General features: G+C 50.6%; 2 protein-coding genes across 2 annotated transcripts in view; one reads left to right on the plus strand and one right to left on the minus strand.

Annotated features, from left to right (window-relative positions):
- Positions 1-27,139, plus strand: POLR2B (RNA polymerase II subunit B). The gene is made up of 25 exons (XM_029074255.2): positions 1-122; positions 3,728-3,800; positions 4,306-4,456; positions 5,177-5,289; positions 5,459-5,678; positions 7,284-7,442; positions 8,301-8,465; positions 9,447-9,643; positions 9,830-9,949; positions 12,156-12,342; positions 12,922-13,065; positions 13,242-13,381; positions 13,470-13,581; positions 14,592-14,746; positions 16,126-16,324; positions 16,646-16,814; positions 18,226-18,322; positions 19,512-19,606; positions 22,427-22,677; positions 22,759-22,848; positions 23,692-23,799; positions 25,105-25,218; positions 25,447-25,607; positions 26,072-26,267; positions 26,950-27,139. Exons 1-25 carry the CDS (start codon positions 104-106, stop codon positions 27,037-27,039), a joined length of 3,525 nt encoding a protein of 1,174 aa, XP_028930088.1. The 5' UTR covers positions 1-103; the 3' UTR covers positions 27,040-27,139.
- Positions 27,083-27,373, minus strand: part of IGFBP7 (insulin like growth factor binding protein 7) — a 42,632-nt gene continuing 42,341 nt past the window's right edge. Inside the window, exon 5 of the mRNA XM_029074256.2 lies at positions 27,083-27,331. Within this exon, the coding sequence (XP_028930089.1) occupies positions 27,312-27,331 (20 nt within the window). The 3' untranslated portion in view covers positions 27,083-27,311. The remainder of the gene's footprint in view (positions 27,332-27,373) is intronic.

Below are 27,373 nucleotides of genomic sequence, written 5' to 3' on the forward strand. Positions count from 1 at the left end.
GGCGCATGCGCGGCGGGCGGAGGCAGACCGGGCCCTGCGGCGCTTCGGGCCTTTTGGCCTCCATCTTTCTCGTCGGTTTAAGTAGCCGGGACCGTTTGCCAAGATGTACGACGCGGACGAGGGTAGGTGGGCATGCCTCCTCACCCCCGACTCCCACATCCCCCTCGTGGGCCGGCGGCGGGAGAGGAAGCGCGCCTCCCAACCGCGCGACCCCGAACCAAGCGCCCCCGCGCCCTCCCCCCCCCCCCCCGGCCCCCCATAATCATCAGGCGCTTACTATGTGCCGAACACTGTGCTAAGCGCGGGGGGACAGAGGAGCTCATCGGGTTGTCCCACATGGGGCTCCCAGGCTTCAGCCCCATTTTGATAATAATGACACTTGTTAAGCGCTTACTACGTGTCGAGCACTGTTCTAAGCGCTGGGGGACAGAGGAGCTCATCAGGTTGCCCCACATGGGGCTCCCAGTCTACGTCCCCATTTTAATAGTAGTAATAATGGCACCTGGTAAACCCTGACTATGTGCCAAGCACTGTTCTAAGCGCTGGGGGACAGAGGAGCTCATCGGGTTGTCCCACATGGGGCTCCCAGTCCACATCCCCATTTTAATAATAGTAATAATGGCAGTTGTTAAGCGCTTACTATGTGCCAAACACTGTTCTAAGCGCTGGGGCACATAGGAGCTCATCAGGTAGTCCCACATGGGGCTCCCAGTCTTCACCCCCATTTTAATAATAATGACACTTGTTAAGTGCTTACTGTATGCCAAGCACTGTTCTAAGCGCTGGGGGACAGAGGAGCTCATCGGGTTGTCCCACATGGGGCTCCCAGTCCTCACCCCCATTTTAATAATAACAATAATATTTGTTAAGCCTTGACTATGTGCAAAGCACTGTTCTGAGCGCTGGAGGACATAGGAGCTAAGGTTGTCCCACATGGGGGTTCCCAAGTCTTCATCCCCATTTTAATAATAATAATGATGGCACTTGTTAAGCCCTATGTGCCGAGCACTATTCTAAGCACTGGGGGACAGAGGAGCTCATCGGGTTGTCCCACATGGGGCTCCCAGTCTTCATCCCTATTTTAATAATAATGGCACTTGTTAAGTACTTACTGTGTGCCGAGCACTGTTCTAAGCGCTGGGGGAGATACAGGGTAATCAGGTTGTCCCACGTGAGGGTCGCAGTCTTAATCCCCATTTTAATATGGTGCCTCTTAGTCTCTCGTCCCTTCCTCCCCCCCATATACCTCCTTGGGGTCTGGCCACTAGGAGAAGGCTGACAATGACAAATCCCCAAGTCTCGTCTTCTGCACCTGCCAGACCCATTTTCCTCTCAGTACATCAGTAAACACCATTACCACTAATCAAACTCTTCCTAAATGCCCGGGAGGGTGCCAAGACATGCATAGACAGTACTCTGCGCATGGTAGATGCTCAGTAAATACGACTGAAAGAATATTTTCTGCCCTCAAGAAGATTATGGTTTAGCTGGGCAGAGAGAAACTGAAATAAACCCTGTCCCCTTGTCACCCACAGCCTTAAAAAGTGGGCTGGGACATATCTGGGCAAAGCTGCCCCCCCAAATTCTTGCATAAATGCCATGTGCCCGGTAATAAAGATAACTGTGTACATCCCTTCATGAGAACTCTAGGCTCCTTTTGGTCAGGGATTGTGTTTACCAACCCTGTTGTAGTCTCCCAAGTGTTTAATACAGTGCTGTGCGCACAGTAAGTACTCAATATCTACCACTGATTGAGAAGGTACAGTTTCCCACATTGCCGCACCACCGACCCTGTAGCTGGGTTTGGTGCTACTGGAGTTTCCTTTAGAAGGGGGTTATAGAAGTAGTAATGGGTAGTCTTGAAGTTATTACTATGTGCCAAGCACTGTGTACAGAGTGCTGAAGTAGATGCAAGATAATCAGGTCAGACCACAACCCCTTTCCCATGGGAGGGAGAACAGGTATTGAATTACCATTTTACAAATGAGGACACTGAGACCCAGAGAAGCTAAGTGACATGCTTGAAGTCACACAGCAGGCAAGGGACAGAGCTAGGATTGGTGAGCTCCAGGTTCTCTAACTCCCAGTCTTGTGCTTGAGGCTACACTGCTTCTTGTGGTGCCTAATGTTGTCAACCGACAGTGCTCTAACAAACATCTCAGAAACAACAGCAGACTTTTCCAGGTTTGGCTTGGGGTTATCCAGTGTGATGGGAGGATTGCAGTAAACTCTCAATTCCTCAAATGTTATTTATTACTGTTGTAGTTCAGGCAGCAGCCTTTGCAAATCTTTATTACAGTGTGACACTTCGAATGTGTTGTTCTTATAAATCAGTCAATGGGATTTATTGAATGCTTTCTGTGTGCAGAGCACTGTACTAACTGCTTGGGAGAGTTCAGTACAACAGAGTTGGCAGGCACATTCTCTGCCCACAATGAGCTTACAGGCTAGAGGGGGAGAAAGACATTAATATAAATAAATTGTGGATATTTACTGTGGGACTGAAGTTGAGCTGAGAACCAAGTTCCCAAAGGGTGCTGATCAAAATACAGGCACAGATACAAGTGCTTGTAAAGCTTATCTGGTATGGTTGGACATCACTTTCTGAAAAAACAAATTATTTTAATTTTATTTCTTAACTTTGTGTTCTAGTGTTAATTAAGTCTTCCAGAAAGAAAGTCTGAACTTCATACAGTTTAAATGATCTATTACCATTTCTGTGTAGTCACCACAAGATTATGGGCATAAGAGCTTGGAAGGTCTCTTTAGTTAAATACACTGGGAAGCAGTGATGATTTTTGCATATGTGTTTTCCAATGGGCCTTTGGCAGAATCACTGGGCCTTTGCATTAACAGGCGCCTAAATTCTTTCAGGGACCTGCATACTTCCTGGGTGCTTGCCCGTTGTGGGCCAGTTATCATTTAGTAGAAGACAGCAAACTTTCCAGGTCCAACCATTCAGGGAATCAATTCAAAAAGTGCTGCTGAGTATATACGCCTAAGTACTTAGGTACTCCCACACTCCTGTTGCACTTATGTACCTAGTTTTATGCCCTATCGCTTCCTTTTAGCAGTCATTTATTGTCTCCCCCGCTAGACTAGAAGCTCCCTGAGGAGAGGGATTGTTTTTGCTACCTCAGTACATCACTCAGTATAGTGCTCGCATCCACAATGAGCACTTAGTAAGTCCTATTAATTGGTTAGTTCAAAAAGTGTCACCCTAGCTAAATCACTGCTTCCAAATTGCCCAGACGTGAAAAGACAGGTGTAAGTCTAAAAAAGCCTTGATCTCGGAATCAAGTACAGTGCCCTGCACTCAGGAAGCGCTCAATAAGTACGATTGATTGATTCTTCCCTTAACTCTGAGTTTCTCTTTAGTGTACTATTTAAATTCCTTTCCAATCTGTGCTTTCAAGAAATTCATGGTCATGTGGAGTGGGGATGGTTTTCTACATAATAAATACATGGGCAAGGCTATTGAATAAATTTCAGCCCAAGTGATAAAGTAAACTAGATTTTATTCCATCATCAATTCCAGAACTTGGCCCACTGAGAGTGGAAGATCTATTAATTCTCTTGGTTGAAAGCTTATTGAGTTGAAAAAGCTTTATTTAAATTTAGAAAAAAAGTGGTAGTGATTCTAACCTAACGCAAGCAGGTTTATGACAGTGAAGTGGGCCGAAGTGAAATATGGAGAGTTAAGATTTTAATCCCTTTTCCCTTGCAGATATGCAGTATGATGAAGATGATGATGAAATCACTCCAGATTTGTGGCAGGAAGCATGCTGGATTGTAATTAGGTAACAGTTTTTTATGGCAATTGGAGGGAGGGCAATTGGAGGGATGAAGGCTCCCTGTCTTCATCCCCATTTTAATAATAATAATGATGGCAGCCAGCCATCTTTTCCTTCCTTCTTTAGCATCTACTTGTGGGTTGGAAAAATCTATAGAGATGAAGAGACAAATTTTGTCATTGTCTATGGAAGTGATGAATGTTAAGAATATTGATGGGGTAATAACTCATTCGATAGTATTTATTGAGCGCTTACTATGTGCAGAGCACTGTACTAAACGCTTGGAATGTACAATTCGGCCACAGGTAGAGACAATCCCTGCCCAATGACCGGCTTATAGCCCAGTAGGATTCGAAGAAACATTTGGAAGTGTAAGAAAATTTCCAAATGAACTAACCTCAACTCTTCTCTCTCATTCCGCCCGCATGTTCAATCAGTCATGCCTCCTTTTATTTATTAGACTGTATATATGTACCGTAAAATGTGTGTCAACAAGCTGTTTTCTTCTCAGCTCCTATTTTGATGAAAAGGGCTTGGTCCGACAACAGCTGGACTCTTTTGATGAGTTCATCCAGATGTCTGTGCAGAGAATTGTGGAGGACGCTCCTCCTATTGACCTGCAGGCTGAAGCCCAGCATGCTACTGGAGAAGTGGAAGAGCCGGTGAGTTAGCCATAGAAATGGAGACTCTTATGTTCCCAGGAGTAGCCCCTCTAGAGGCTCTGGCCTGGTAGTTCCCTTGAATCCAGGGCCCTTGGCTGAGCAGCTTCATGCCGGGAGCCTTCCTGAGTTGATGGGTTTCTCCTTGGAGGGGCTCACGGGGAGTGGAACAGGGTGGTGGGGGTCTGAACCTTGGCCAAAGATGCATCCTTGGTGGATCCTGAGTGGATCCCTTTGAGGTACCGGAGTCTCTTGGGGCTCCCTGAGGCGGGAGCAGAAGGGGACGCTGACTGTTTAGCTGCTCTCCCTCCCTTCCTCTCTCCCTCCCTCTCGAGATGCAGGGTCTCTTGCCGCGATTTGCCCCTGGGAAGAGGGCAAAAATATCACCCACTTAGGAAAGTGTGTTCACCAAGTCCAGTCTTTGAGCGTAAAAAAGCAGTGATGCTAGGAGTGAAGTAGTGGGTATTTTAACGGGGATGCAGTTTTTCCTCTCAGCCGTCGATCTTGGTTGCAAAATGTGTTTATGTAATCCCTGAAGTGTAAGCCCCTTATTGCCCCTGCAGAATGCCAGCCTGCCAGCCGTTTTAGAGCCCAAGCCCCTCCGAAGTATCTGACCTGGTTGTTGCGGGATGATGTCGATCCCTCTCAGAGCCTACAAACCGGAAAAGGCAAGCACGTCCTGCCCTTTGGTTATAACGTGGATGTGTTTTTGGTGAATTTCAGCCTCGGTACCTGCTGAAGTTTGAGCAGATTTACCTCTCCAAGCCTACTCACTGGGAAAGAGATGGCGCCCCATCCCCGATGATGCCGAATGAAGCCAGACTGCGCAACCTCACGTGAGAAATGGTTCCTTCTGCCGGTGGAGTGGGCACCCCCTTGAGGGCCAAATTGGAGCCCATTGGTAGTTGGGATTTGGCCCCCTGGATGTGGCGGATCAGCCCCCTGGCGAGCCCCACACCGTATCCCGGCTGTCCGTCCGAGCCTTCCGTGCCGTTCTTTCTGCAGGTATTCCGCCCCCCTCTACGTGGACATCACCAAAACCGTCATCAAGGAGGGAGAAGAGCAGCTTCAGACGCAGCACCAGAAAACCTTCATTGGGAAAATTCCCATCATGCTGCGGTCCACCTACTGCCTCTTGAACGGTCTGACCGATCGTGATCTCTGTGAATTGAACGAGTGCCCCCTCGACCCCGGTGGCTACTTCATCATTAACGGATCAGAAAAGGTAGGGAATCCCTCCTGGGGAAACATTCCTTTTGGCTGTGAATATGCCTTTTCGTCCATCTCTTCCCTCACCCCCCACCCAATGAATTTTACCTTTCTTATTTCCTATCGAGGCACCTCCTGACGGCCACCAGGCAACCCTTCTGACCTCCCAGTGAAGGGGGCGGGTTTGTTGGAACAGTCCTTCCTGTGGCTCCCTGGGGAAAAGTCACGTGTGAGATGGGGCAGTCCTTAGTTGGGGATAAGGGATTGGGGTTGTGGTTCTGTGGGCCAAGGAATGCCCCAGGTGCCTCAAACCAAACTGTCCCCCTGGGGAAGCCTGAGCACCTATAGGGCCTGGCGGGAGGGGGGAGGGGGCGTTTCTGAGCTCTGGGTCTCCTTGGTTCCAGGGAAACTGGACTCAGTTTGGCTCTGCTTAAGGAACTGGACCAGCTCCCAAATTATAGAGAGGGACTGGTGAAGGATGCAGTGAACCCACCATGTGATGTCTTTCCTGGTCTCTCTGTGGGCGATGAACAGGTGGAGGAGAAGAGATGAGCTTGGCTGTGGGGTGGGAAGAGGAATTGGGCGGTGCAGCCTAGGGGGTCTCTGGCTGCACCCTCACTGCATCCACTCAGAAGCCACTTGCAGCACTTGTGTCCTTCCTCCCGGCTTATGTACGTGTGCGCTCACTGACCTGTTGCCTCACTGTTTACTCCTCTGTTTCTCCTGGACGTATTCAAACCATTTCCTGCTGGATTCTTTTTCTTCTTCTTCCTTCTGCTCCTGTTTGTGAACACTGATCATGTCCCCCATCTAACTGCTGCTTGAGGACAGGGAACACGTGTCTCACTTGTCTCAAGGTCCCCCGAGGGCACAGGCCACATCCCTGAACCTGGACCCTCACGAATCACCGTGGGTCAGTCTCCAGCCCCTTACCGCAGCAGCCTGGTGCTCTAGGAAAAAAATTTTAGTTAGTGGTATATATTAAGCATCTATTCTCTGGCAAGCACTATGCTAAATGCTAGGGTAGGTATCAAATTGGACAGAGTCCCTGTCCCACCTGGCATCTTGTTCCTATTTTCCAGGTGAAGAATATGAGGCTCAAAGAGGTTAAGTGACTTGATCAAAGTCACGCAGCAGGCCAGTGGCAGAACAAGGATTAGAATCAATCAATTCGAACCCAGGTCTCGCGACACTCTGTGCTGGTCTCTTTCCACTATGCTATGTCTGTCAGAGCTTTAAACTGAGGTGAGCTCCTGCCCTAGGTTTGGACCACTACTGGTTACTATCACAAGATTGTAAACTCATTGAGGACCTAGATTAGGTCTACCTGCGCTGTTGTAAACTGTACTCAAACGCATAGTGTTCTGCACAGAGTAAGCAGTCAGTAAATATTATTGATTGTGTGTGCATGCCCACTGATACAGAAATTTGGGTGCAAAGAAGACAGTGAATGAAGATCAGGAGCCAATCTCTGAGCATGGTTTTGGGTCAGTAAAGAATAAGAGTTGGTAAAGCCATCGAATGAGAGAACGATTTCAAAATGTCATTCCAAATTTAGGCACTGTTTTTTCTAAGATGAAAGTTTTTTGGTTAATGTTCAGGCTTTGCTTTTCCATTGTAGGTTCTGATTGCTCAAGAGAAAATGGCTACAAACACCGTGTATGTCTTTGCCAAAAAAGATTCCAAGTACGCGTACACTGGAGAATGCAGATCTTGCCTGGAGAACTCTTCCCGCCCCACGAGTACCATATGGGTCAGCATGCTAGCCAGAGGAGGGCAGGTAAGGCCCGTGGTGATTGCGCTGCGAGCAGTGAGGCCTGGGGGCCGAGGGGCTAGAGATGAAGGGTAGAAACTTTTCCTGCCCTACAAGAGATGGGTAGACAACCTGGCTTCGTACAAGGCAGGATTGGGTTTTCTCACAGCTTTTGCCCCAGGAGCCTCCACCCTGGGCCCAGGCCCTAGGGGCTTTGGGGTGCCTCTTCTGCTTTCACATTCTCACAGAAAAAATCCCAGAGTTCCAAATGCGATTCAGAAATGTACACTGTTTCTCTAAACCAAAGCGCTCGAGTTCTTTCCAGTTGGAAGGAGGAGTGGGCTAGGGCTCAGATGGTTCTGGGATGTCATAGCGACATTGTGACTCCTTCCAAAACGGAAGGAAGTCGAGATTTGAAGGTGTTGGCCAAGACTGTGGCTTTGTAGTGACTTCCCCAAGCACAGGACTCCACTGGAGGGATGAATGGGAAAAGAGTGGTTCATTTTACTGGCAATGTGGAGTGATCTGCACAGTGACATGTTGCATTTTCTTACCTCCTTCTCCCTCCCCCCCCCATTCCCCTCTCCCTGTCCTAGTCCCTCATCCCCTCCCACTGGTCTGTGAGTCTGGGGGAAGGGTGGCAGAGTTGCAGTGCCACGTGGCTAGAGGAAACTTAGGAGTTGGAGAGCCCTGAAGAGACCAGTTGGTTTCTAACAGATCAGGAAGCATTGGCTTGGTGTTTTCTGACAGTTTGGGGTTTCTGGGAGTGGATGGGTTTTCAGGGTGCCTTGGGATCCCTATAAAAATGCAGTCCCATGTAGGTGCTGGCTGGGGTATGCGGATTCTTCTACATTGGTGTCTAATGAACCTTGCTTGTTTTCGTAGGGGGCAAAGAAGAGTGCTATCGGTCAGCGCATTGTAGCCACTTTACCATATATCAAGCAAGAAGTCCCTATCATCATTGTCTTTCGGGCATTAGGTTTTGTGTCTGACAGAGACATTTTAGAGCACATAATTTATGACTTTGAAGATCCAGAGATGATGGAAATGGTAATGTATAAGTGAAGCCCTTTTGCAATGTTAAATGACTTTTGGGAAGCAGCGTGGCTCACTGGAAAGAGCACGGGCTTTGGAGTCAGAGGTCATGGGTTCGAACCCCGGCTCTACCACTTGTCAGCTGTGTGACTTTGGGCAAGTCACTTAACTTCTCAGTGCCTCAGTTACCTCATCTTTAAAATGGGGATTAAGACTGTGAGCCCCACGTGGGACAACCTGATTCCCCTGTGTCTACCCCAGCGCTTAGAACAGTGCTCGGCACATAGTAGGCGCTTAACAAGTACCAACATTATTATTATTAAAGTTGGATCCTTCAGAAATCATCTGGGGCTCATTGGGTGCTTTGGGCACTCATTCCCATAATGTGGGTTTTCACCTCGGATTTTGGATCGAATGTGTCGGGAAAGTAGGGAACCTTCTTTCGATCTGGTCAGGTGTGTGGCCATTTCTTCCCTGTGCCCCCAGTGCCCTGGGCTGAGGGCTGGGGTTTGTGTCCCTCTTCCAATTTCATCATTCTGAGAAATGCTCCTGAGAACTTCCTGACTGCGGAGCAGAAGACCGGAAACCCCTATAGCGTGGGTCTGTTCTCAAAAACACGTGGCCTTTTTAATAGACGATACGAAAACCACAGGTAAATGTGGTGGGAAAATACCCCATACTACCTTTTGGCTAAATTTCCATTTGATTAGGAACCAGTCAAACCCTAGTTAGAGAAGTCTTGTCTTGAATTCCCGAGGCACACTCTTTTGGAGGGTTGAAGGACTTTCCTGCACACCATTGAACAATGGAGCTGTTGCCCCTTTTTTTTTTGTGCCCCGTTTCCTGACATTTGTTCCAAAATATTTCCTCCTTCTAGGAGTTTCGGGAGGCTGCCTGGGATTGGGCGTCGGATGGTCAGTGCCCATCAAATTTGAGGGGAGGACTATTTTGGAAAAGATTTTTGTTAGTTTCAGTGGCTTTCCTGTTACCCTGTAGGTGAAGCCATCTCTGGATGAAGCGTTCGTCATCCAGGAGCAGAACGTCGCCCTGAACTTTATCGGCTCCAGAGGGGCAAAACCCGGCGTTACCAAAGAGAAGAGGATTAAATATGCCAAAGAAGTCTTGCAAAAGGAAATGCTTCCTCACGTGGGTGTCAGTGACTTCTGTGAAACAAAAAAAGCCTATTTCTTGGGGTACGTTAAGCATCCTCGCTCTGAATGCTCTCTGGGTCCAGGGTGCCGTTTCGGGTGCCGAGGAGACGGCTTTAAAGCGTTCTCCTTCGTCGAAAGAAAGTCAGTATCTAGTATTTTGACTTGTGTTTGGAAGTGCCCCTTTCTCCCCCACCAAAATGTGACCACCTACTCTTCCTATGTTCTCAGGTATATGGTCCATAGATTGCTGCTGGCCGCTTTGGGCCGGAGAGAACTGGATGACCGAGATCACTATGGAAACAAAAGGCTGGACCTCGCTGGACCCCTGCTTGCGTTTTTGTTTCGAGGGTAAGGATCGGACACTACCGACTCAGACGATACTGGCAGGTTTTGGGTGGAGGAGAGGGCTCGTTGTTGGGCGGATCGTCGCCCAGGAACTGAGCTCTAGCCCTGCACTTTCTGCTCACTGTATTCATGTGCACAGGGGCCTCCTCCACTGCTAGGTTCCACACTGGCGTTGCAAGTTGGGCCTGGATATTCAGGGAACTTTCTCAACGTTCAATCTTGGGGATGCTGGAAACAAGAACTACCAGTTGTTCACCACCAGAGGGGGGCCTTGCTTAGTGTTTTTGGCTCGTGGACCCCTCCACCCTCAAATCTGGTTCTTAATAATAATAATAATAATAATAATTCAATAGTATTTATTGAGCGCTTACCATGTGCAGAACACTGTACTAAGCACTTGGAATGTACAATTCGGCAACAGATGGAGACAATCCCTGCCCATTGACGGGCTCACAGTCTAGTCGGGGGAGGCAGACGGACAAAAGCAAGACAACTTAATAGCAATAAATAGAATCAAGGGGATGGACACCTCATTAACTAAATAAATAGGGTAATAACAATATATACAAATGAGTACAGTGCTGAGGGGGGAAGGGAGGGGAGAGATTGCTATTTGATAATAATAATGATTGCTATTTGGTAAGCGCTTACTATGTGCCAAGCATTATTCTAAGCACTGGGGGAGATACATGGTCATCAGGTTGTCCCACGTGGGGCTCACAGTCTTACTCCCAATTTTACAGATGAGGTAACTGAGGCCCAGAGAGGTTAAGTGACTTGCCCAAAGTCACACAGCTGAAAAGTGGCAGAGCCAGGATTAGAACTCACAACCTCTGACTCCCAAGCCCGTGCTCTTTCCACTAAGCCACGCTGGTTCTTCCCCTTGGGACAGTCTTGGAAAGGGATCCCCAGCCTAAGTCCCACCAGACAACTGCTCAAACCAAACTAGCCCATCGTGGCCTGAAACAGACTCACCCGTATGAGTGAATGGTGCTTCCGGCCAAGTACACCTGCCCCCAGCCCCCTTCTTTGCAGCACACTGAGCTGTTTGTTGTGCTGAATTGCTGTGCTACAGGAGCCTTTCAGGTGGGAGGGGCCTGTGGGTTCAGGCACTTTCTCATCCTCCCTTGCCTCCCAAGGTACATGTGCACTGTGGCCTCTGCTACTTGCTGGAACATCAAGTCCCAAGCATTGGAAGCAGTGTGGCCTAGTGGAAATAGCACAGGACTTGGAGTCCGGGGTCCTGGATCTCGATCCCAGCTCTGCCACTTGCCTGCTATGTGACCTTTGGCAAGGCATTTCACTCTCTGGGCTTCACTTTCCTCATATGTTAAATAGCATTGATTGATTAGTAGTAACAGTGTTTATTGAGCACTAAAAGTGTGCAGAGCAATATACTAAGCACAGGGAAAGAATTGACAGTTGGGAATTAGCCATGGACCCTGTCCCCTAGACTCTCTCATGGGGTTCAGCTGGGGCTGACATAGGATGGAGTCCTTGGGCTTGAGTCAGTTCAACACAGAGCCCTCTCCCCCTGCCAACTGGACTCGAGCTCAGTCCCTCAGCTTCATAGAGGTCCCCAGTGGTGATGCGGTCACGGGATGTGGGGAGTTGTGGCCCCAGAAAGGGTTAGCCCCGGGTGGCCGAAATAGCCAGGAAGGTGTTGGTTTGGGCTGGGCTCAGCAGAAACCATGCTGGGGGCTCCCCCACTGTGGCGAGGGCACAGCTCCACATTCTCCCTTCCAGGGCAGGGTTCTTCTGACTGGGCTTTGGCCCAGGGGTCCCAGGGTGCAGGGCATGAAGCGGGAGAGTCCAACCTGGTCTGGATTCCATGGGGCTTATGGAAGGGTGTTGCATAGGGGGAGGAGGAGGGGTGGCCATGACCTATGGTTGACCTAGGGGGGCCCCTGTGCATTGAGAGGTACCTCGATTCATTCTGGACAATCCAGCTCGCTCTGGGCAGTAGGAGAATGTGGAGTGGGGTGATGGAGGGTGCTTAGTACTTTAGGGTCATGCCTGTGACTTTTTGGAGCAATAGGGTCTGCCAGGGGGACGTGCTGAGTTTAAAAAAACCCTCTAGACTGTGAGTCTGTGGGCCGCGAGCATAACTACCAACTATTGTGCTCTCCCCAGGGCTTAGTACGGTGCTCTGCACAAAATAGACATTTAATAAGTGTGATTGATAACAAATGCTGTATTTTTGTCACAGTATGTTTAAGAATTTGCTCAAGGAAGTGAGAATATATGCCCAGAAGTTTATTGACCGAGGGAAGGACTTTAACTTGGAATTGGCGATTAAGACGAGGATCATATCTGATGGGCTGAAGTACTCCCTGGCCACAGGCAACTGGGGAGATCAGAAGAAGGCCCACCAGGCCCGAGCTGGGGTGTCTCAGGTGAGGGACCTATTGGAAAAGAGGCTGACGGATCAGAATCTAGGAGAATTTTTTTTAGGTATATTTACTGTGAATGGAAATTGGCTTAATTTTTTCCCCTGAGTTACTAAGTACGTGTTAATAGAAGCCCTTAAATCAGAAGGTGCCTAAGGAATTCTTATCCCTGGATGACCCCCACAATGGAGCTGGACTCCTAGACTTCATCCCCCACAGGGCTGAAAAGATCCAAAATGGCTGCTTTCTTTCTTGACTGTTCACTCTTTGAAGCCTGCCTCCTCCTAGTTCCCCTGCCACCCTCCCTCCCCCCTGCCAAAAAAAGCCAGCCCTCTTCTCACTCTGCATTCACAGTGATGAGTTGGCACCTCTGCACTTCACCCATTTTGACATTTTGGCCTCTCCTCCCAGCTAACTCCCAGGGTGTTGAGTTGTGAAGGAACTCAGGAAGTCCCACAGTCGGAAAACGCAATGTGGCCCCAGCTTGGTGCCTCTTGGCTTTTCTGGTGGAAAACTGCCCGCTCAGTGGCAATAGGCAGGCACGGCTGGGCCTAGAATCTCTGGAAAACCTGTGCCCGTCTGTAGGTGCTGAACCGCCTGACCTTCGCCTCCACCCTTTCTCACTTACGTCGCTTGAATTCTCCCATCGGGCGAGACGGGAAGCTCGCGAAGCCACGGCAGCTGCACAACACCCTGTGGGGGATGGTGTGTCCTGCCGAGACGCCGGAGGTAAGCCGTCCCGCTGGCTGGCCTGCAATCAGCCCCCGGCTGGCCCGCCTCGGCGGGAAGGGCCGAAGCGGAATTTGAAGGGCTGGTGCTCGGACAGTAGAGCTTGTGTGGCTCGTGGGGCTTGTGAGTATTTTGGGCCCTGCGGGGTGTTCCACAATCCAACCTGTCTGCTCTAGGGCCATGCGGTCGGCCTGGTGAAGAACCTAGCCCTGATGGCCTACATCTCCGTGGGCTCACAGCCGTCGCCGATCCTGGAGTTTTTGGAAGAGTGGAGCATGGAGAACCTGGAGGAGATCTCTCCCGCAGCCATCGCCGAGTACGTATGCCTGACCTGAGCCTTTGGGGGCTCTGCTGGGCGGCCCGGTGGGACCGAGGGGCTAATCCGAATCGATCCCCTTTCACAGCGCCACCAAGATCTTCGTCAACGGCTGCTGGGTCGGGATCCACAAAGACCCCGAACAGCTGATGAACACTCTGAGGAAGCTGCGCCGCCAGATGGACATCATTGTGTCGGAGGCAAGCCGGGCCCCTTGGCCGGGGGTGGAGTTCAGGGGTCCGCTCGTCTGCCCACCCCCTGACCATGCCCTGCCCTGCAGTGACCGGCAAACCTTTGCTCTCACCGTCTGGCTCCGGGGTGATTTCCCTCCTGTCTCTTCTGTCACTTGTGTCACCTGTTTCACAGAGGCCCATGATAACACCAGCATGTTTGTCGTATTTCAATTAAATGCTAAAGCATTTAGGGGAAGTAATACTTCAGTGGTATTTATTAAGTCCTCATCATGAGCCAAGCGGTTTGCTTAGCGCTGGAGTAAGTAATTGAATCAGACCCAATCCCTGGCTTAGAGGGGGCTCACAGGTTTAAGAGGAAGGTAGAGTAGATAGCTTATCCCCATTTTGTAGATGGAGAAACTGAGGCCTGGAGAGGTCAAGTGTCTTGCCCAGAGGACACACAGCAGCCTGGATAAGAATCCAGGCCTCCTGACTCCCAACTCTCAGCCCTTTCCACTAGGCCATGCTGCTTTTTGAGTGGCCTGGCTTGGTGGGGTGGGAGGGGAGTTTTGCAGGGAGCAGTGTGATTCTATTTGTATTCTGTTGTATTTACACCGTCACCGTGTATTTATACTTTCAATCGTTATGCTGCTTCAGCATCCATTCTTAGCCAGCATTTAAATGAGGGCAATGTCTGCCCTCTCCTGGGCGGGTGCTTTTGGATGGGGCCTGGCCCTTCCGTGGAATCTTCCCAACGGGAATGGTGTCTAGAAGCCGATGGGTGGCTGAGTTGGGGGTGGGTGTTAGAAATTTCCTCAGGTTCTGTGGCAGAGAAAAATTGGTCTCTGTGGCAGAAAGAAATTGGTCTAGCAAATCCCGACCCTAAATTTGTTTGCTGCTCAGGAGGACGGTCTGCCTCGAATGGCTGGCTGTCGTGCTTTATACCCCTTGCATTGGCTCAGAGGCATCCAAGCTCATGGGCGCGGATGGTTGTTCCTCGGCCGGGCCTCCTTCATCCCACTTTGCCTTTTAACTAGGTGTCCATGATCAGAGACATCCGCGAGCGAGAGATCCGGATCTACACGGATGCGGGCCGCATCTGCAGGCCCCTGCTCATTGTGGAGAAACAGAAGCTGCTCCTCAAGAAGAGACACATCGATCAGCTCAAGGAGCGAGAGTACAACAACTACAGGTAGGATAATAATAATGTTGGTATTTGTTAAGCGCTTACTATGTGCAGAGCACTGTTCTAAGCACTTGGGGGAGATACAGGGTAATCAGGTTGTCCCACGTGAGGCTCACAGTTAACCCCCATTTTACAGATGAGGTAACTGAGGCTCAGAGAAGTTAAGTGACCTGACCACAGTCACACAGCTGACAAATGGCAGAGCCGGGAGTCGAACTCGGGGCTCTCAGGGTGCTGCCTGAAAGCCTTCCTTGTCTCTGCAGCCCCACATCGCTTATCAAAGCAATTCCATTTAAAATTTGAAAACTAGAGGAAACACTGCTCTTTACTTTGAAGCCATGGGTGTTAATGTTTAAAATGGCCCAGAAAGACTGTTTTCCTTCTTCCTTTTTCAAGTAATTCATATTAAGGTCTGTCTCCCATGTAGGCTGACTCAACCGTATGCTCTGGAGTGCTAGCACAGTGCTGTGAACCAAGCGGGTCCTCAGTCAGTGCTATTGATGACATGGGTGACGATGACTGGTGACTGCTAGTCAGGACCCCAAGCGACTCCTCTACTTGTTTCCCACTCACAAGCGATGCTGAGGCCTTTTGGCTCTGGTCCAGAGCAGTCAATCAATCAGTGGTATTTATTGAGCACTTCGTATGTGCAGAGCACGGTACTCAGCGCCTGGGAGAGTACAGTATAACAGAGTTGGTAGACACGTTCCCTGTAGACACGTTCCCTGCCCACAAGGATCTTACAGTCTAGAGGGAGAGGCAGACATTAATACATATAAATTATGGATATGGACCTAAGTGCTCTGGGGCTGTGGATGGCAGATCTAAGTTATCTGACACCAAGCAACACTCACTATGTGAATAGAGCTGAGTTCATTGCCTGAATCACTCATTAGGCTCTCGCCGCAAGAACTAAAGATCCATCCTCCTGCCTCCGGTCCCACACTTGGGCTCTTGTTTTCTCACCCGTGGTTCACGTGAGCGTCACCCAGAGGGGGAAATGTTGGTCACTTCCTTTCCCATTCACGCAGTGTACTACACACGCCTAGTGTGAGCTTATATGTTACCCAGACTTGGAATGAACATTCGAATGAGTTTCTCTCTACGTCAGGATCGTCATCTTTGCTGCTGCACACGTTTGGTAGCTGTGGTGAGGCCACGGGTCAGCTCCCGGGTGGCCCGCTCCCTACATCACAGTGGCGTTCCTCGTGAATTTCCAGCTGGCTCCACCGAGTCTCGAGGCTTCCCCACTATCCGTTGTATTTCCACACGATCTGTTCTCTCGGGGGACCCTCCCCCAACCATCAGGGGCACCTCAATGCTCACCCTTTGATTTCCCCACTAGTGACCAGGCAGGGTTCAGAGCGCTGTCTGCGTCTGTTCAGTTGGCAGGATCTGGTGGCTAGTGGAGTGGTGGAGTACATTGACACCTTGGAGGAGGAAACTGTGATGTTAGCAATGACCCCGGACGATCTGCAGGAGAAGGGAGTTGCCTATTGTTCCACTTACACACACTGCGAGATTCACCCGTCCATGATCCTGGGGGTGTGCGCATCCATCATTCCTTTCCCGGACCACAATCAGGTAGGTTCCCCTTTCCATCTCCCTTTAGGCCCGGCGTGTCGCGGCCCCACGGCCAGGCAGTGTCCGGGCCCAGGGTTCGTTTTTCAACCGTGGTGGGCCCTGTGGTGGTGGTGATGCCCGTTGCCAGAGAATGGTGTGGGTCTCTGCAGAACTTCCACGGGGCCCGGTTGGTGTTGGGTTTTCAGTCCTAAGATCTGCCCGGGGCAGACTTGTCCGCGACAGGGGGTTCTCCCAGGCAGATGAAGAGCTCCCAGAAGGGAGCTCGGCTCCTTCTCTGGCTAGCATGCGGTGAGGCCTGACCGGGGTTTTTTTTTGCCTCAGTCTCCTAGGAACACATACCAGTCTGCCATGGGCAAGCAAGCGATGGGCGTCTACATCACCAACTTCCACGTGCGAATGGACACGCTGGCTCACGTGCTGTATTACCCGCAGAAGCCTCTGGTGACCACCCGCTCAATGGAGTACCTGCGCTTCAGGGAGTTGCCTGCAGGTACGGTTCAGGACGACCGAGACCTCCAATGACTTGCCTCTTAAGACCGACTGAGCCCGGGGACGTGGCCAAGCTGCTGGTCAGCACTCCCTATGTAGGAAAAGGGTCGGGTGCTTTGGCCAGAGGCGTCCATGCGGTCACCGCTGCAGGGATCGACCGTCACCTCGAGAGTGGCAGCCCCTGAACTTGGCAGCCCGAGAACCGTGGCCAGAAGAAATACATACCCCTGGCACCACTGTGGTGGATAGGATCCCTAAGGGAGAGGCTATTGTGCCAGGCCCTGATCCTCGAGGCTTCTCCGAGGCCAGTATTTCCAGAATGGGAAAGCAGCAGCCTGCTCTAAGAGCAGCCCCCAGGGCGGCTCTAGGAAAGAGCCATGATAACCAAAGTGTGCAGGGGCTTGGTGGGGGTAAACGGAGGGGGTGCACTGTCTCCTGGAGGGAGCCTCTCGGAGGACAGAGGCAGCAGCGTGGTCTGAACCTTTCCCCGAGAATAGGAGTCATTTAACCATTTCTGCTACAACAGTGTCCTCAACCCCCAGCTTGGGGAAAGTGCCCTGGACCAATAAGAGAACATAGGTAGGTCCCTCAGCAGTGAATTGGCCTCTGCCAGGAATGCTGTTTCAAGAAGGTGGCAGAGGGGAAACCCTGCTTTTCGAAGAGAACCAGGTGCCTAACAATCGCAGACATTTTAAGTGAATGAAAAAATCAAAAATATTCCGTCAGAAACTGATGGATGGATCGGTCCTTCGAGGTGCTGACGATGACCCGGAAGTTGGCGGTCGATAGCTCGAGCTTCAAGAGGCTCTCAGAGTTGAATTTCAACGGTCTTGAGAGGGCTTTTTAATTTTCTACCAGCCCCTTTAATTTGTCCCGCTGTGACAGTTGCTTTGGGATCCTCTCGAGCCCCTGGTTTTTCGACGAAGTGATGGTTGGCCTAGTGAGATTGGTTTTTGGACAGTGCAGCGAGGAACACGTCTGTTCATAGGGCCAGTAGAGGAGTAAAGAGGAGAGAGGAGCACTGTGGGAGTGGTGCTTCTCTTGCGATGATAGGTTGAAGCGTTACCGTTTAGAAGTAACCAGGATTAGAGGGTGCACTTGCTAGGTTCTTCACAAGAGGGAACTGTTGTATTGAAGAAAAGGAAACTCTGTTTTCTTTGTCCCTTGAGCATTTATCTTGTTCCTGTTTCCATGGAGGAAAGGCAAGTTTTTGTGCGATTCCAGCCACTTTCCATTTCATTTTGTCCTCCCAGTCCTTCTCAGTAAGGACGCTACCTCTCAGTGCCGGTATTTGGTATTCTTGAGAAACGGTGTTTTCACACAGTAATAGCAGCTAGCCCACGGTGGCGTATGACTGAACAACAAAAAAAGCCAGACTGGCAAGTGTTAAGCGTCTACTGTAAACGTTGCAGGAATCAACTCCATTGTGGCCATCGCGTCATACACTGGGTACAACCAAGAGGACTCAGTCATCATGAACCGTTCTGCTGTGGACCGAGGCTTTTTCAGGTTGGTTCTGGACACTCGGGAATCTTGTGAGAGCTATAAAGGGGTAGGGGCAGGGAGGGGGCCCAGAGAGTGAGGGAGGCAGTGATAATTTCAAAAAGTTCCTTTGGGGTTTGATTTCCCGACTTCTACGTTCAGTTGACGAATGCTCTGTGCCCGTTTGAACTCTGAGAGGATGATGGGAAAGTGTCTGTGTCTTTGTGGCCAGCCAAGTGCAGCCAGTGAAAAAATTCCTTTGAAACTCTTGAATGTCTTGTCCCTGCCTAGCAGCAGCAGCAGCAGCAGCAGCAGCAGCAGCAGCAGCAGCAGCAGCAGCAGCAGCAAGCACACCAAACGGCTACTGAACGGGGCCTCTGTGTCCAGTAGAACCAGGGCCAAGTGTTCCAAAGACCCGTGAAGCTGCACTGCAGCGGATTCTGTATCTAGCTTTTCCTGCCAGGGAACTGTACTAGAGGCCAGGACTGAGGGTGGGGAGGAGTGGTATGGGCAACTTCACTTGAGGTCCTAGAAAGGCTTCCCCATGGAACCTGGGTTGCTGATGGGCTTGTCAGTCTCGTGGAAAATGTCAGGGCAAGGACAGAGGAGTTGGGAGCTTCAGTGGGCACCCTTTTCAATCATTGTAGCCAGACAAAGCCACACTGAAGGCCTGGAGCATTTACTAGTCGGAGTGTTAAGAATGACAGTGCTGGGTTTAGAACCTGGGTCTCCCAGGACCCAGTTCATTCATTCATTCAGTAGTATTTATTGAGCGCTTTCTATGTGCAGAGCACTGTACTAAGTGCTTGGAATGTACAATTCGGCAACAGATAGAGACCATCCCTGCCCAGTGACGGGCTCACAGTCCGATTGGGGGAGGCAGATGAACACGATCACAGGGTGGGCATTGGGAGCCCTTCAGGAAAAGAGTCTGTTCAGGAAAAGAGTCTAGTTAGGAGAGTTCTTGAGTTTATTTAGATTTCTGGCCATAAATATTGTGTAGTTATTCTTGCACAGTGCTTTGATTAAAATCTGGTGCCAGCTGTTTGAATAAAGCACGTACTGTGTGTGGAATCCCATCCTGAGCGCCTGGGCAGTAGAATGAGGAGATACGATCCCTGCCCTCAAGGAGCCTTCGGTCTGACTTATTAATTGGAAAGAGACAGGAGGTGTCCCCACGTTAAAACTAAGCGAGCGTGTGTGTGTTATATTCCAGATCTGTCTTCTATCGATCTTACAAGGAACAGGAGTCGAAGAAAGGCTTTGATCAAGAAGAAGTTTTTGAGAAACCGACGCGGGAAACCTGCCAAGGTGAGAGCCGTAAAGCACTCGCTCTCCCTGGGGAGACGTGTCCAGGGCAACAGACTCTTTTCCTGAAGGGCTCCCAATGCACACCCTGTGATCTGCGAGTGTTGGCATTAGCCAGCCGGTCACCAGTTGTCATGGAAAGGGTCGGTCGCCAGGGGTTGGGAGGAGCAACTCTGGGCAAGAGGAGAATTCCCAGGGCCCTAACGGGGCACCTATAAGAAGAAATGGATCCTCTGCCAATCTCACTGGCATCCAGCTGGTGCTGGGCTGTGGGAGCACTAATCTGCACTGATCTACCCAGTCCCAAGAAGACCCCAAAACCTGTTCTAGTGGGAGACGTGGATTTTGAGGCCAAAAATCCAAGCGTGGGAGGCAGCATGACTTGGTGGGATAGAGCACGGAACTATTGTGTCAGCCTTCTCTTATTGTGTCAGCGTTCTCTCTGGTCTCTCCCTTCCTTCTGTCTCTCCCCACTCCAGTCTATTCTTCATTCCGCTGCCCGGGTCATCTTCCTACAGAAACGCTCTAGGCATGTCACTCCCCTCCTTAAAAACCTCCAGTGGTTGCCTGTCAACCTCCGCACGAAACAAAAACTCCTCACTCTTGGCTTCAAAGCTCTCCATCACCTTGCCCTCTCCTACCTCACCTCCCTTCTCTCTTTCTACTGCCTACCCCGTACGCTCCGCTCCTCTGCCGCGCAACTCCTCACCGTCCCCCGTTCACTCCTAACCCGCCGTCGACCTCTGGCCCACATCCTACTGCTGTCCTGGAATACCCTCCCTCCTCACCTCCGCCAAACTAACTCTCTTCCCCTCTTCAAAGCCCTACTGAGAGCTCACCTCCTCCAAGAGGCCTTCCTAGATTGAGCTCCCCCCTTTTCCCTCTGCTCCCCCTCCACCCTCTGCTCCTCCCCTTTCCCCCTTCACCTCCCCTCAGCTGAGCCCCCTTTCCCTCTGCTCCCCATCCCCACCCCGTCCTCGGCTTCTCCCCCCTCTCCTTCCCCTCAGCACTGTGCTCATTTGTATATATTGTTTATTACCCTATTTGTTTTGTTAATGAGGTTTACATCCCCTTGATTCTGTTTATCGTGATAATGTTGTCTTGTTTTTGTTTCGTTCTGTTTTGCTCTGCCGTCTGTCTCCCCCGATTAGACTGTGAGCCTGTCATTGGGCAGGGATTGTCTCTATCTGTTGCTGAATTGTACATTCCAAGCAGTTAGTACAGTGCTCTACACATAGTAAGTGCTCAATAAATAATAATAATAATAATGTTGGTATTTGTTAAGCGCTTACTAGGTGCCGAGCACTGTTCTAAGCGCTGGGGTAGACACAGGGGAATCAGGTTGTCCCAAGTGGGGCTCACAGTCTTCATCCCCATTTTACAGATGAGGTAACTGAGGCACTGAGAAGTTAAGTGACTTGCCCAAAGTCACACAGCTGACAAGTGGCCGAGCCGGGATTCCAACCCATGACCTCTGACTCCAAAGTCCGTGCTCTTTCCACTGAGCCACACTGCTTCAATAAATACTGTTGAATGAATGAATGAATGAACTGGGTCCTGGGAGACCCAGGTTCTGGGACACTCAGGTTCTAAACCCAGCACTGCCATCGGCCTGCTGTGTGACTTTGGGTAGATCACTTAGCCTCTCTGAGTCTCTCTTTCCTCCTCTGTAATCGAGGACAAGATATCCATTCTCCCTCTCTCACACTGTGAGCATCCTGTGGAAGAAGCACTGAGTCTTATCTGAATCTTTTGGACCTACCCCTGCACATTGCTTGGCACACAGTGGGCAACTAGAAAATACGATCGTCACCATCATCATTATTATTATTGTCAAAGCGTGAACTGTTCCAACCCACGGGCCCCAAGAGCTGTCAGGCTGCTTGCACTGAGGTTGACCCTCTGTTGGCGGGGGGGGGGCAGGGGGGTGTATGTGTGTGTGACTGTACTCAGTGCTTGGGAGAGTACAATAGAGTTAACAGGAATCATCCCTGCTCCCAAGGAGGTTGCAGTATTGCAGTGGGGAGACAGATCCTGAGGTAATTTTACTGAGAGAAGGAAGAAGTAGAAGTGGCTGTGTATAAGCAAGCGCTGAAGTAATAGGAATTGTAAGTCCCATTGAGCACATACTCCGTACAGAGCATGATCGGTATGTGCAGAAGCGCATAGTTGGGGTTGAAGTGGTAGTTAGACTGGGACTTCGGGGTTGAGAACTTAATCGGGGAGGTGTTTCTGGAATATATGGGATTTCAGAAGGAGTTTGTCAGTTGGGGAGAGCTGTGGTCTGTCGGATATGAAGCGGGAAGGCGTTCCAGGTTGAAGGAAGGGTGTGAGAAGGAGATCGGGGGGCGAGAGTGATGAGAATGATATCTGGTGAACTGGATCTTTTAGGGTCTTCCTGCCACCCTGATTTATTTGGAGAAAGGTTGAAAGGCTCTTGTCTCTGTAGAATAATAATAATAATTACGGTATTTGTTAAGCACTTACTATGTGCCAAGCACTGTTCTTAGCACTGGGGTAGATACAAGGCGATCAGGTTGTCCCACATGGGGCTCACAGTCTCGATTCCCATTTTATAGATGAGGTAACTGAGGCATAGAGAAGTGAAGTGACTTGCCCAGGGTCACACAGCAGATGTGTGGAGCCAGGTTCAGAACCCACGTCCTCTGACTCCCAAGCCCATGCTCAAGGCCACTAGGCCACGCTGCTTCTCAGCAGTGTAGAACACAGTCCTGGACCTGTTCCCTTTAGAGACAATGGATGACTGTCGCCTCCCACCTCATATCCGCTCAGTGACCTCTGTCCTCTCCCTCACCCCCGCAGGAATGAGGCACGCCATCTACGACAAGCTGGATGACGATGGCCTGATCGCCCCAGGCGTGCGCGTGTCGGGAGACGACGTCATCATCGGGAAGACCGTCACCCTGCCGGAAAATGAGGACGAGCTGGAGAGCACCAACAGGAGGTACACCAAGCGGGACTGCAGCACTTTCCTCCGTACGAGCGAGACGGGGATCGTGGACCAGGTTATGGTCACGCTCAACCAGGAAGGCTACAAGTTCTGCAAGATTCGGGTGAGCTCGGGAGACTTTTGGCCACCGGAGCCTGGGCTAGAAAATGAAGGGTTTCACTGACCCAGCGTCTTTTGGTTCCAGGTTCGCTCCGTTCGGATCCCGCAGATAGGAGACAAATTTGCCAGTCGACATGGGCAGAAGGGTACCTGTGGCATCCAGTATCGACAAGAGGTACCGAGGCTTCTCTCTTTCCCAGAAGTTGTGGGGGTGGGAGAAGAGGTTGGCTTTCCGCATGAACCGAATTTTGCCTTTTTTAAAAAATGGAATTTGTTAAGTGCTTATTACCTGACAAGTACTGTTCTAAGTGCCAAGGTAGATACAAGTTAGGTCAGGTCAGACACAGTGCCTGTCCCTCATGGGACTCGCAGTCTAAGTAGAGGGAGAACAGGTATTGAATACTCCTTTTGCAGTGGAGGAAACTGAAGCACAGAGAAGGTTGAGTGACTTGCCCAAGGTCACCCAGCAGGCAAATGGTAGAGCCGGGATAAGGACCCAGGTCTTCTGGCTCCTAAGCCTACACTTTATCCAGTAGGTCCCGCTGCTTGCCTTGAGAAATGTTCTGTTTAGGAGCGTAATCTGTAACTGGCATACAGTCAATTTCTCGCTATTTAACAATAATAATCACAGTCATAGAACTTAACCCTTACTGGGTACCAAACGCTGGGGTAGATGTAAGATAATTGGGACAGGTACAGTGCCCGTCCCTCCCGGGACTCAACAGTCTAAGAGGGAGGCAGATAGAACAGGCACCCCCATTACTCAGATGACCAATCTGAGGCCCAGAGAGGTTGTGACTTGCTCAAGGTCACGCAGGAGGTAATGGCAAAGGTTGGGCCAGGCCTGGGTGTCTCCTGATTCCCCAGGCCCTTGCTCTGCCCCTTAGGCAACCCTGCCTCCCTGCTCCGTCTGGTCGGTGGCTTGTAAGAAGTTGGGTGATCTGGGTCCCGAGTGTTGTTCTGGAGCTGCATTAGGGGTTCCGTGTTGGTGTGATAAGTGTTTCTCTCCCCTCTCTAGGATATGCCTTTCACCTGTGAGGGCATCACACCAGACATCATCATCAACCCCCACGCCATCCCCTCCCGGATGACTATTGGTCACTTGATTGAATGTCTTCAGGGGAAGGTAAGGATATCTTGTTCTTACAACTTTTCCCGAGGTGATGGCCTGGTCGAACCATCACCAATGCCCGTTCCTGCCCTCCCTTCCAGGCAGGGGTGCCCTGGGATAGACCAAAATGGTGGGTAGGCTGCAGCCTATTTTTTTGTTCTCATCCTGGACTTATGAGCTCCTGCACTTGGTAGCTAAACAGGGCATTTTGGCCACCTTAAATTGACCTGGTTAAGGTGGAAATGTTTGTAACTAGACCTGCTATTGTCAGTCAGTGGTATTTATTGAGCACTTACTGGGTTCAGAGCCCTTTCCTAAGCACTGGGGAGCGTACGATACAGTAGAATCAGTAGACATGTTCTCTGCCCACAAAGAGCGTACAACCTAGAAGAGAAGTCAGACATTAAAGTATGGGGTAGAGGGTGGAGTGACTATTAAGGGTTTAAGGGTAGAGATCCAGGTGCATAGGTCACACAGAAGGGAGAGGGAGTAGTGGAAAAGAGGGTGTAATCGGGGAAGCCCTCCTGAAGGACATGCGATTTTAATAAGGTTTTGAAAGAGGGGAGAGTGGTGGTCTGCTGGCTATGGAGGGGGAGGAAGTTCCAGGCCAAAGAGAGAATGTGGGCAAGAAGTTGAAGATGAGAAGGAGGTAGAGTGAGAAGGTTGGCGTCAGAGGAGCAAAGCATGTGGACCGGAATGTAGTAAGAAATCAGCGAGGTTAAGGTAGGAGGGGCTGAGCTAATAGAGTGCTATGTTATGTGGGTGACTGGGGTTTCAGGGTGGAGTTGTTGTATATTAAGCTATACTATCCCAATATGGATGTGCACATTGGCTGCCTCCCACCCTGAAGGCTTGGGCCCTGTTGATCTCCTAGGGACTCTGTTCTGGGTTGCTGTGAAACAGAAGTGGGTACCAGAGTTTTCTGGTATCCAAGGTAGTCTTGGTCCAGGCATCACCTGAGGTGAGAGCTTCTTGCTTCATTAAAGGAATCAGCTTTTCATTCAGTCCCCATTATTTCCAATAATGGTATTTCTTAAGTGCTTATTATGTGCCAAGAGACAAGGTAGTCGGGTGGTCCCACGTGGGGCTCACAGTCCTAATCCCCATTTTCCACATGAGGTAACTGAGGCCCAATGAAGTGACTTGCCCTAGGTCACACAGCAGACAAGTGGAGGAACGGGGATTAGAACCCATGACCTTCTGATTTGCAGGCTTGAGTTCTATCCACTACTCTGTGCTGCTTCATGCCGTCAGGCTTGTGGATGGAGAAGAAGAGAAAGTGTTTAACGAAGACCCCTCCCAAACTGTTGCTTCCCTCAGGTTTCAGCCAACAAGGGAGAAATCGGTGATGCCACGCCTTTTAACGACGCGGTCAACGTGCAGAAGATTTCCAACCTGCTCTCCGACTACGGCTACCATCTCAGGGGCAATGAGGTGCGAGAAAGTCCTGTTGGATCAGCCTGCGGCTGAGGGGTGGGGAGATGCAAGGGGCTGGAGATCGGCCTAGGGCCACTGGGGCTTATCAAGGCTAGGGGATTTTTGAACTCCTGCCTGCTCCCAGCCCCGCCAGGGCCAGACAAATGGGCTCCTGTTCCCTGCAGTAAGCTCGCCCTCCACTTCTGGGCCCTGCTTGCATTCAGAATCCCTCTTCTCCTGTTTCAGGTTCTCTACAATGGCTTCACTGGGCGCAAAATCACCTCGCAGATCTTTATCGGCCCCACATACTATCAGCGCCTGAAACACATGGTGGATGACAAGATCCACTCTCGGGCCCGAGGGCCCATCCAGATCCTTAATCGGCAGCCCATGGAGGGGAGATCACGGTAAGCCTGACAACTCCTCCCAGTAGGTCCTTAGCATGGGGCAAGGTGGGCTACGGTTCTCCTGGCTTACCACACCCTTGTCTGAAGGTCCCAGAGCCCCATCACCTCAGCTGGGAGCCAGACGGTCTGCTGGCAATCCAAAAACTGCTTAGTACTAAGGAGGGCAAATGTGAGGGCAAGTTCCTGGTATTTGTTAAGCACAGTCTCTGTACTAAGTGCTGAGGTAGCTTTATTATAAATTGGATACTGTCCCATGCTGGGTAGGCTGTTTACCCGCCCCTCCATCCCCTTGTTTTACAGACAAGGAAATGGAGGGCCAGTTGGCTAAGTGATTTGTCCAGGGTCACACAGCAGACTTGGGGCAGAGCTGGGACTAGAACCCGGCTACCTCCATGGATCTTCTCTTCTTGGAAGCTTTTCATCTAGTGGAGGTGTTGGGTTCTAGTGATCATCTCTCTCGGTAGGGACGGCGGCCTGCGGTTTGGAGAGATGGAGCGTGACTGTCAGATTGCCCACGGAGCAGCTCAGTTCCTGAGGGAGAGGCTGTTCGAAGCGTCAGACCCCTACCAGGTTCACGTGTGTAACCTCTGTGGCATCATGGCCATCGCCAACACCAGGACCCACACGTACGAGTGCCGCGGCTGCCGCAACAAAACCCAGGTAGGTTCGGGTGGGGGAACTCAAGAAATGGTGGCCGATGCGTAGGAACTGGGCTTTTTCCTTTTGCTTCTTTTGTCTTTCCAAAAATCCAGAAGCTTAAGCGCCCAGGGCTACTTCTGGCTCTTTCCCAAACCAAAAACTCAGCTGACTTTGAAATTCTGCCCGATCCGAAAACACATTAAGTTCTGCCACCAGCTCTTGTGCTCTCACCGCATGCTTTGGGTAGGACGTCGTCAGGGAATCTCGGCCCAAGAGCGTGAGCCTGACTGCCTGTCTGGATCCAAAACCCGCAACACTCTGGTCAGAGTTCTTTCCAGTTGCCTACCAGCCTGTTGCGGAGAGAAAGTTGGAGGTGGTGGTGCAGAACAAGGACATTTTTAAAGATGATATCCGCTTGAAAAATAGGTGCTGGGGCAGGGAATGCTTAAGAGAGCCTCAAGGTGTTGTGGGGATCCCTCCCCCCACCAAACAGGCCTCCCTTTGGGCTTCTCCCAGGTACACAGCACCCAGGCAAACTGAAAGCAGAGAGAGCTTGTCCAGGGGCTCTCTTTGGGGGCCTACGCTTGTCACCAGCTGTGAGAAGAGCCCAGGACTTTTTCCACCTACAGTTTGCCCGACACCAGGTACCCAATAGTTAGGTTGCATTTACCTGGTCCTTCATGGCAGTCTCCTTCCTTTGCAGATCTCCCTGGTGCGAATGCCGTATGCCTGTAAACTTCTCTTCCAAGAACTGATGTCCATGAGCATTGCCCCCCGCATGATGAGCGTGTAGAGATCCGGCGCACCCTGCCCGGGCCCACACACGACGCAACGTGTTCCGTTTGGCCGGTTGGCTTTATTTGTAAATAGACAATAAACATTTTGTAGTTAGACGTGGTGAGGCCGCACACTTACTCTGCTGCAGTTGTGGGCAAACCGTGAATGAAGGCAGCTAAAGGGATTAGTGAATTAAGGTAAGAAGAAAGAGGTTACTGGGCAAGAGCAGCCATTGCCGTTTCCGGGATTATACTAGGCGTAAAGATGGATATGGATTGCTTCGGGTCTTCACAGCTCAGCATCTTCCTCTGTATAAAGGAAGAGAGACTCAATTAGGAATGATCACCTCC

The sequence above is a fragment of the Ornithorhynchus anatinus genome, chromosome 10 (assembly GCF_004115215.2).
Source record: "Ornithorhynchus anatinus isolate Pmale09 chromosome 10, mOrnAna1.pri.v4, whole genome shotgun sequence".
Lineage (NCBI taxonomy): Eukaryota > Metazoa > Chordata > Mammalia > Monotremata > Ornithorhynchidae > Ornithorhynchus > Ornithorhynchus anatinus.